The sequence below is a fragment of the Trachypithecus francoisi genome, unplaced genomic scaffold (assembly GCF_009764315.1).
Source record: "Trachypithecus francoisi isolate TF-2019V2 unplaced genomic scaffold, Tfra_2.0 Lachesis_group8, whole genome shotgun sequence".
NCBI classification, from domain to species: domain Eukaryota; kingdom Metazoa; phylum Chordata; class Mammalia; order Primates; family Cercopithecidae; genus Trachypithecus; species Trachypithecus francoisi.
In genome coordinates this window covers 12,556,359-12,565,180 of record NW_022681473.1, presented here as the reverse complement: position 1 = coordinate 12,565,180, position 8,822 = coordinate 12,556,359, and the positions used below count along the sequence as shown (strand labels likewise).

General features: G+C 48.1%; 1 protein-coding gene across 9 annotated transcripts; it reads left to right on the top strand.

The window, feature by feature from the left end:
- The first annotated feature begins 233 nt into the window (after window positions 1-233).
- TMEM138 (transmembrane protein 138) lies at window positions 234-7,295 on the top strand. Of its 9 annotated transcripts, XM_033203934.1 has the most exons (6): window positions 385-520; window positions 603-808; window positions 2,406-2,682; window positions 4,517-4,688; window positions 6,339-6,414; window positions 6,837-7,295. In XM_033203934.1, exons 3-6 carry the CDS (start codon window positions 2,546-2,548, stop codon window positions 7,061-7,063), a joined length of 612 nt encoding a protein of 203 aa, XP_033059825.1. In that variant the 5' UTR covers window positions 385-520; window positions 603-808; window positions 2,406-2,545; the 3' UTR covers window positions 7,064-7,295. The 9 variants fall into 9 exon arrangements, with proteins under 9 accessions (XP_033059822.1, XP_033059823.1, XP_033059830.1 ...); XM_033203939.1 differs by lacking the exon at window positions 603-808 and having other exon boundaries at window positions 363-520; window positions 2,406-2,673; window positions 6,685-7,295; XM_033203937.1 differs by lacking the exon at window positions 603-808 and having other exon boundaries at window positions 2,406-2,673.
- The last annotated feature ends 1,527 nt before the right edge of the window (window positions 7,296-8,822 follow it).

Here is an 8,822-nt window from a genome sequence, read left to right as displayed (position 1 = left end):
TCGCCTTCTTATAGGCTCGCAGCACTTCCAGTCGCGCGCGAGGCCTCCTGGGAAGTGAAGTCCAGAAGCCCGGGGTGGCCGGCTCCTAGCGCGCCAAGGTGCTAGCCCCCTAACTCCCGTTCCTCCTCGGCATTTCTTCTCCAAGTCCTAAGTCAGGATCCAGGACTGCTGTGATTCATTAGCTTCGCCTCTCATCCCGCATCTAGAGGGGACGGAAATGTTCAGGTGAACGCGAAGCCTCCCACCACGAGCCAGCCCTAAGCAAGGCCATGCGCAGTGTGGGCGGGAGCCCTAAGTCAGCTAGCGGCGAAGCTGGGAGGGCCCGGAGCAGGCCGCGCCCCGAACGGCGAAGGCTCCAACATGGCGGCCGGACTGGCCGTAGAGCGGGAAGAGAAAGCCGGGGACTAGCAAGCAGCACGGCGCAGACGGGGCCCGCGTCCTCCATTTACTTCCGGAATTTAAAGCCAGCTTCCGCAAGCCGGGACGGTGTCACCGTGACAACCGACGTTGGCGTTTGGAGGTGAGAGTGATTGACGAGAAGTGGGAATTTTTGGTGCTGTTGTTTTGGGCATGGGTTTTATGCTTTGTTGTTGTTTGCCAAGGAAGCCTCGTTTTTAAATGGATTGGGAGGCGTGAAGAATACTGCCCTAGGTACAAAGGGAAGGCGGCAGGTAGCGGTGGACGAATTAAAGAGCTTCATGAGCTTGCGAATCCCCACTGCCCTAAACTGGAGGGGATCGTCGTACGTAGAGACAGCCATGGGCGTTTCTGCATAACGGATCCACAAAACAGCCCTGGATGGTGGCCTGTGAGTAGTGATTAAGAGCACGGATTTGGCGTCAGAGTTACGAAGCCTGGTACTGCTGACTTGAGACCTGGAGGAATGCCTTGAACTCTGACTCCTGTGTTGTTTCCTGTAGGATGGGAATAATTCCCACCTTGCAGAGTTGTAGGGAGGATTAAAGGGAATGATCTTGGTTGACAAGTTTATCGTGGTGTGGGTACCTAGGTAGTAGCTATCAGTATTATTTAATGCGGCCGGGCGCGGTGGCTCACGCCTGTAATCCCAGCACTTTGGGAGGCCGAGGCGGGTGGATCACCAGGTCAGGAGATCGAGACCATCCTGGCTAACACGGTGAAACCCCGTCTCTACTAAAAATACAAAAAATTAGCCAGGCGTGGTGGCGGGCGCCTGTAGTCCCAGCTACTCGGGAGGCTGAGGCAGGAGAATCGTTTGAACCCGAGAGGTGGAGGTTGCAGTGAGCCGAGATCATGCCACTGCACTCCAGCCTGGCGACAGAGCAAGACTCTCTCTCTCTTTCCATATATATGTATGTGTGTATATATATTCTCTCTCCATATATATGTGTGTGTATATATATATTCATTATATATATATATATAATGAATGAGGAAACCGCGTACATACGTCCAGTAAGGTGGGACTTCACCAGCTGAGGTGGAGGAGGTGCCTTAACCTTCCTGAGCTTCTGTGTAAAATGGGGATAATATACATTATAATGGCTACTTCTCAAGATGGTGTAGGATTAAGTAAGGTTAGAAATGTGAAAAGAGCTTATAAATTGCAAAACATTTTACCGATGCTAATTTTATCGCTAACACTCCAAAGCATTTTGAAATTTCTTTATAGATTTGGCACAGCAGCAGGGTCATAGGACACCCCCAGAGCAACTTGTGGGTCTTGGACTAGATGAAAAGAAACAACTGCCACTGTGTTGCTACTATAACCCTAAAGATAAAGCTTTCCGGGAGACCCCTATTTCCTCTCTGCTTTTTAGGCCTACCGCACTTCACACTTCTGTGCCGGCATTTTTCCTGCCTAGTTAAGTTTCGGTCTATTAGTTCTGTAAGAGACAGCTTAAGTCTAGTAGTTAAGAGCACAGACTGTGGACCAGGCAGCCTGCATCCGAATACCATCTCTGCTACTTACTAACGATGTGACCTTGGACAAATTATTTTACCTCTCTTGGCCTCAATTTTCTCATCTGTAAAATGGAGAAGGTAATAATGTATTATATCATCTACCTTGTGAGGTTTAAATAATGTTAGTGCTTGTAGAACACTCCCTGGCACATTGTAAGCAATGTGTAAGGATTTGCTGCCATTTTTGTTACCACTGCTACTACATGACCAGGCAGTCATTCTTCTCAGTAATACTACTAGGTTCCTTTGGTTAGAGACAGCTCTGCATTTAGAAGGTTCCAGGCGTGGAGAAAAGTTGGTGAAGGTCCTAGAATAAATGACTTCTTGGGGATTTTTGGTTGTTGGGTTTTTCACTAAAGTATCCCACGCAACTGGAGTGGTACCTGGCACATAGTAGGTCACCAGTAAATGTTTCAGGTATTAATACATTTCTAACCCTGCTTATTTTTTCGCCCCAACAGGTGCTTGCCTTAGAGCAAGGGAAACAGCTCTGATTCAAAGGAACTAGAAGCGTCTCCCTTAGTGGTAGGGAGACAGCCAGGAGCTGTTTTCTGGGGAACTGTGGGATGTGCCCTTGGGGGCCCAAGAAAACAGAAGGAAGATGCTCCAGACCAGTAACTACAGCCTGGTGCTCTCTCTGCAGTTCCTGCTGCTGTCCTATGACCTCTTTGTCAATTCCTTCTCAGAACTGCTCCGAAAGGCTCCTGTCATCCAGCTTGTGCTCTTCATGTGCGTGCAGTAAGGCACTCTGAAAGCTGAACCCAAGCAATTCAAAGGCCCTGACAGTGGTGATTTAGTGTCTTAAAGTTATTAGTAGGCTGGGTACAGTGGCTCACACCCTTAATCCCAGGACTTTGGGAGACCAAGGCAGGAGGATCTTTTGAGACTGGGAGTTTGAAGACCAGCCTGGGCAACATAGCAAGACCCTGTCCCTACCTAATAAAAATTTTTAAAATTAGCTAGGCGTGGTGCCACATACCTGTAATCCCAGTGATTCAGGATGCTGAGGTAGAAGGATTGCTTAAGCCCAGGAGTTCAAGGCTACAGTGAGCCATGATCATGCCACTGCACTCCAACCAGGTGACAAAGACCCTATCTCAAAAAAAAAAAAAAAAAAAAAAGCCAGGCACGGTGGCTCATACTTGTAATCCCAGCACTTTGGGAGGCAAAGGTGGGCAGATCACCCGAGGTCGGGAATTCGAGACCAGCCTGACCAACATGAAGAAACCCCATCTCTACTAAAAATATAAAAATGACGGCTGGGCGCGGTGGCTCAAGCCTGTAATCCCAGCACTTTGGGAGGCCGAGACGGGCGGATCACGAGGTCAGGAGATCGAGACCATCCTGGCTAACACGGTGAAACCCCGTCTCTACTAAAAAATACAAAAAAATTAGCCGGGCGTGGTGGCGGGCGCCTGTAGTCCCAGCTACTCGGGAGGCTGAGGCAGGAGAACGGCGTGAACCCGGGAGGCGGAGCTTGCAGTGAGCTGAGATCCGGCCACTGCACTCCAGCCTGGGCGGCAGAGCCAGACTCCGTCTCAAAAAAAAAAAAAAAAAAAAAAAAAAAAAAAATGAGATGGGCGTGGTGTAACATGCCTGTAATTCTAGCTACTTGGGAGGCTGAGGCAGGAGAATCGCTTGAACCCAGGAGGTAGAGGTTGCAGTGAGCCATGATCATGCCACTGTACTCCAGCCTAGGCAACAGAACAAGACTCCATCTCAAAAAACAAAAAAAATGTTAAGAGTGTCAGATAGCCTGGGCAACATAGTGAGACCTCGTTTCTACTAAAAAATAATTTTTTTTTTTTTTTTTGAGACGGAGTCTAGCTCTGTCACCAGGCTGGAGTGCAGTGGCATGGCACAATCTCAGCTCACTGCAACCTCCACCCCCTGGGTTCAAGCAATTCTGCCTCAGCCTCCCTAGTAGCTGGGATTATAGGTGTACGCTACCACACCCCGCTAATTTACCACACCTAGCTAATTTTTGTATTTTTAGTAGAGATGGGGTTTTGCCATGTTGGCCAGGCTGGTCTCAAACTCTTGACCTCAAGTGATCCACCCACCTCAGCCTTCCAAAGTGCTGGAGTTACAGGCATGAGCTAATTTTTTTTTAATTAGCTGAGTATAGTGGCACACACCTGTGGTCCCAGCTACTCAGGAGGGTGAGGCAGGAGGATCACTGGAGCCCAGGAAGTCGCTGCAGTGAGCTGTGATCATACCACTGCACTCCAGTCTGGGCAACAGAATGAGACCGTGTCTTGAAAAAAAAGAGTCTCAGAGAATCTTCTATAGGACTATGTATGGAAGAAATTTTAAAAATAAAAAGAGTATCAGAGCAGGAAAGCCTTGACTATGGACTGCAATCTAACTGATGGGGCCAGTGGGTAATTTTAGGTAATTTTAGCTTCATGTCATTCAGGTCCCAAAACCCATGTTATCTCTGTGAGGGTTTAAGATGTCAGATGCCTATCTCACAGGAAAGGACAGGCCTCATGGTGTCCCTCAGGACATAGTACCTGCTCTTGGGTCCTCACGCAGGCCTCCATTGGTTGTACTTTTTTTATGTCTACAGCATCCAGGATATTGCAGTCCTCTTCAACATCATCATCATTTTCCTCATGTTATTCAACACCTTCGTCTTCCAGGCTGGCCTGGTCAACCTCCTATTCCATAAGTTCAAAGGGACCATCATCCTGACAGCTGTGTACTTTGCCCTCAGCATCTCCCTTCATGTCTGGGTCATGGTAAGAGTGGAAGTCTGGATTCTTTTTTTAATTTTTATTTTAAATAGAGATGGGGTCTTACTATGTTACCAAGGCTGGTCTCGAACTCCTGAGCTCAAGCGATTCTCCTGCTTCTGCCTCCCAAAGTGCTGAAATTACAGGCATGAGTCACTGTGCCCAGCCTGAACTCTGAATTCCTGAATCCCTAAAGGGCTAGGGATAACTTTTCTTTTTTTTTTTTTTTTTTTTTTTTGAGACAGAGTTGCGCTCTGTCACCAGGCTGGAGTGCAGTGCAGTGGCACGATCTCAGCTCACTGCAACCTCCACTTCCCAGGTTCAAGCGAGTACCTGGGATTACAGGCACGCGCCACCATGCCCAGCTAATTTTTTTATTTTTAGTAGAGACAGGGTTTCACCATGTTGGCCGGGATGGTCTCAATCTCTTGACCTCGTGATCCTCCCGCCTCAGCCTCCGAAAGGGCTAGAATTACAGGCATGAGCCACCATGCCTGGCCACTGGGATATCTTTTCTCTGGGAACTCAGCTTCACTCTTTGACATCTCACATAATCCTTCATAGAGAACAGGTGAAATGAAAGTGGTTTGGGTTGGAGCTCTGGGCATGTGAGAGTTTCATAAGGTACTCTTGACCAACCTTAAGTGTTGAAAAACAGCCATGTCCAAGAGTCACCGGACTCTTCCAGAACATGCAATTCACCTTTGCCCCAAACAGGCCTACCAGGGCTAGAACAGGTAGTTGAACGTGTTTCATCATTAGTTATTCGGGCAGGTGGATGTCGATACGGGTTATTCTTAGGCATCAGTGCCCCATGGCTAATGCTGTAGGCAGTGGCCGTTTCTGGGAAGTAGCCAAGCAGGATTGCTGCTTGCCCTTGAGTGCTCCATGCCCTCTGCCGAGCTCCCATCACTTTAACTAGGAGAACCGGCCTCCAAGATGCCTCCCTTTGGTTCTAACATAGGCCTCAGATCGGATCCAGTGTCCATGGTTTCAGATTTCTTCTGCTTCACAAATTCTTCCAGCTCTTTAAGTATCTTATATGTTTCTCATGCACTCAATTGAATTGAACTCTTTAAAACCTCAGGGTTCTCTAGTTGTCACTTCATTATTGAAGCCACTTTCACACCTGAACCCCCTGTTAGGTTGCGCTTGTGATTCCACAGAGAGAAGTAGAACTCCCAGGAAAGAAGCAAAGCAACACCAGAGTCTCTGGGCACTTCCTGAAGAGGATTCTGTGCTCTGGTTCCTGGAGCCAAAATAGGTCCTAGCTTTGTACTATAAAAGCCGTTAATCTCATTAAACCCTGAGTGCACCAAAGTCTTTATCTGACAAGAGCTGAGCCAGCGTTTTTCAAGGCAAGACTGACCAGCTGAACTCCTGAGATAATGAGTATATCATTTCTCCTTGGCAAAGGTTATGGAATGAAAGAGGATAAATAACTTAGTTCATACTTCCTCCCTCAAAGTTAAAAGGATATTCCCTTTGCAGCAAAAAAGGGAGCTTGAGGCTCCTTCGAGAAACACTCGTTGGGGTTGTAGAAAGGAGGGAGAGGTTAGTGTGATTTTAAACCAACTGGCATCTGCGGCTAACCAAGTTGGAGACATGAGGGCCTCTTGTGGCCGTTAACTTTTGTGTGTCTCACATCTCCTTCAGAACTTACGCTGGAAAAACTCCAACAGCTTCATATGGACAGATGGACTTCAAACGCTGTTTGTATTCCAGAGACTAGGTAAGGACCAGAGCAAGATCAGGCCTCTCTTGGGTCCCACATGTGTCTCTTTCAGTAAGGCCCTTGATTCTGGCTTCCCAGCCCTGTCCCAGCTGGTTTGGGATGGTTGCAACAGCCATACCAGGAAAGGAAGGATTACTGCCCCTGCCCTTGCTGGAAGACCATGGGAAATCAGGAGGCAGAGCTGCCCAGCCTCATTAGGTTCTGTTCTTAACCTGAAATGACACTCAGGAGCACCGCTGAGGCTTCTCTTCTGCTTCCTCCCTGCAGCGGCAGTGTTGTACTGCTACTTCTATAAACGGACAGCCATAAGACTAGGCGACCCTCGCTTCTACCAGGACTCTTTGTGGCTGCGCAAGGAGTTCATGCAAGTTCGAAGGTGACCTCTTGTCACACTGATGGATACTTTTCCTTCCTGATAGAAGCTGTGTTTGCTGCTCTGCAGGGAGAGTTGGCCCTATGCATGGGGAAGCAGCTGGACTTTCCAAGGAAGGTTCAGACCAGCTGTGTTCAGCATTCAAGAAGGAAGATCTTCCCTCTTGCAAATCAGAGTGTCCCCATCGGTCTCCAGTGCGGCATCCCTTCCTTGCCTCCTACCTCCGTTCCACCCCCTTTCCTTCCTTTCCTCTGTACCATTCATTCTCCCTGACTCGCCTTTCTTGCTGAGGGTTCTGTGGCTCTTACCCTTGTGAAGCTCTTCCTTTAGCCTGGGACAGAAGGACCTCTCAGCCCCAAAGGATCTCCCAGTGACCAAAGGATGCAAAGAGTGATAGTTACATGCTCCTGACCAATCACACCGCAGACATTTAGATTTTTATACCCAAGGCACTTTTAAAAAATGTTTTATAAATAGAGAATAAATTGAATTCTTGTTCCATAAATGGTGGAGTCTGTCTGTCTAGCTAGATCTCTTCACGGTTAAGAGGCGTGCCAAGGTCCAGCTTAGCATCTACTTGACCCAGAGGAAAGATTGAGCCACAGATGAAATACAGATCTTTATTGAGTTCCACTATGAGTACAAAGTATTTTTTGTTGTTGTTGTTGTTTTGTTTTTTTTTTTATTTTTTATTTTTTGAGACGGAGTCTCACTGTGTCGCCCAGGCTGGAGTGCAGTGGCCGGATCTCAGCTCACTGCAAGCTCCGCCTCCCGAGTTTACGCCATTCTGCTTCAGCCTCCCGAGTAGCTGGGACTACAGGCGCCCACCACCACGCCCGGCTAGTTTTTTGTATTTTTTAGTAGAGACGGGGTTTCACCGTGTTAGCCAGGATGGTCTCGATCTCCTGACCTCGTGATCCGCCCGTCTCGGCCTCCCAAAGTGCTGGGATTACAGGCTTGAGCCACCGCGCCCGGCCGAGTACAAAGTATTTTAGTGGAAATTCAAGATGGAATCTGATGCTGCATCCCCCATTCCTGGAGTTCCAGATTTCTGTGCTCTGTTCAGACTGTCCTTATCAGAAACCTTAACTGCCCTCAGAAGAAAAAAAATATTCCTTAGCCAGTTTTGGCAAAAGCAACTTTTAAAATTCATGTGTCCATAGTATCAGTTTTCTATTGCCAGAATACTGTGTAACAGACCACCACCAAAGTTCAGGGGCATACAGCAATAAACAGCTGCCTGGCTCTCTGTCTTGGGTTCAGCCGATCAAGGCTGTGTGTGGGTGGTTTCAGCTGGGCTCGCTCATGTGTCTGGTCAGCCACAGGTCAACTAGGCATCTGTGATGGCCTTGGGATCTACTGGCAGTTGGCTAGCCTGCCATGACCTCAGCTGGAGTGACTGGGGTTACTCAGTTCTGGTTTGCAGGATTCACTTCCCACAGACTAGCCTGTATCTGCTCACACGCCAGTGGCAGAGCAGGAAAGTCCCGTGTGCAACCCCGTTTCAAGCCTGTGCTTGTCTTGTATCTCTTAGACTCCTATTGATCAAGGCAAGTCATGCGACTAAGCCCAGAATCAAAGTGGGAAATGGTTGCCAACCACAAGTTCTTAGACTCTCATTGCTATAGAAATTGACATGAGGCTAAAAGAATTTGCCAACAAGGCTTCATTGGAGCTTATGCCTGGGCATAAGGGACACAACACAAATGAAAGAGAGAGTTCCCTGACTGACTCCGAAAAAAGCCTGCAGGGTTTTTCTCTTAGGCAAAGTGTTGGAATTGACCTCGGGTAGGGTAGGCAGGCTGGGCTGAGCAAAGCACATGAGGGGTAGGGTGTGCAGGTCAGCATCTGGTTGTGAGGGTTATCTTGAATAATGGACCACCAGGTGGTCTGGCCAATGGCAACAAATCTGTATTCTTTCCTGAGGAGGGACACTCCACACACAATGTTGGTTTGATATTTTGGACCTCCTAAGGCCAGTTCCTGAATTCTTTTAAGTAAAAGGCCTGGGTAAACATTGTGAGAGCACAGA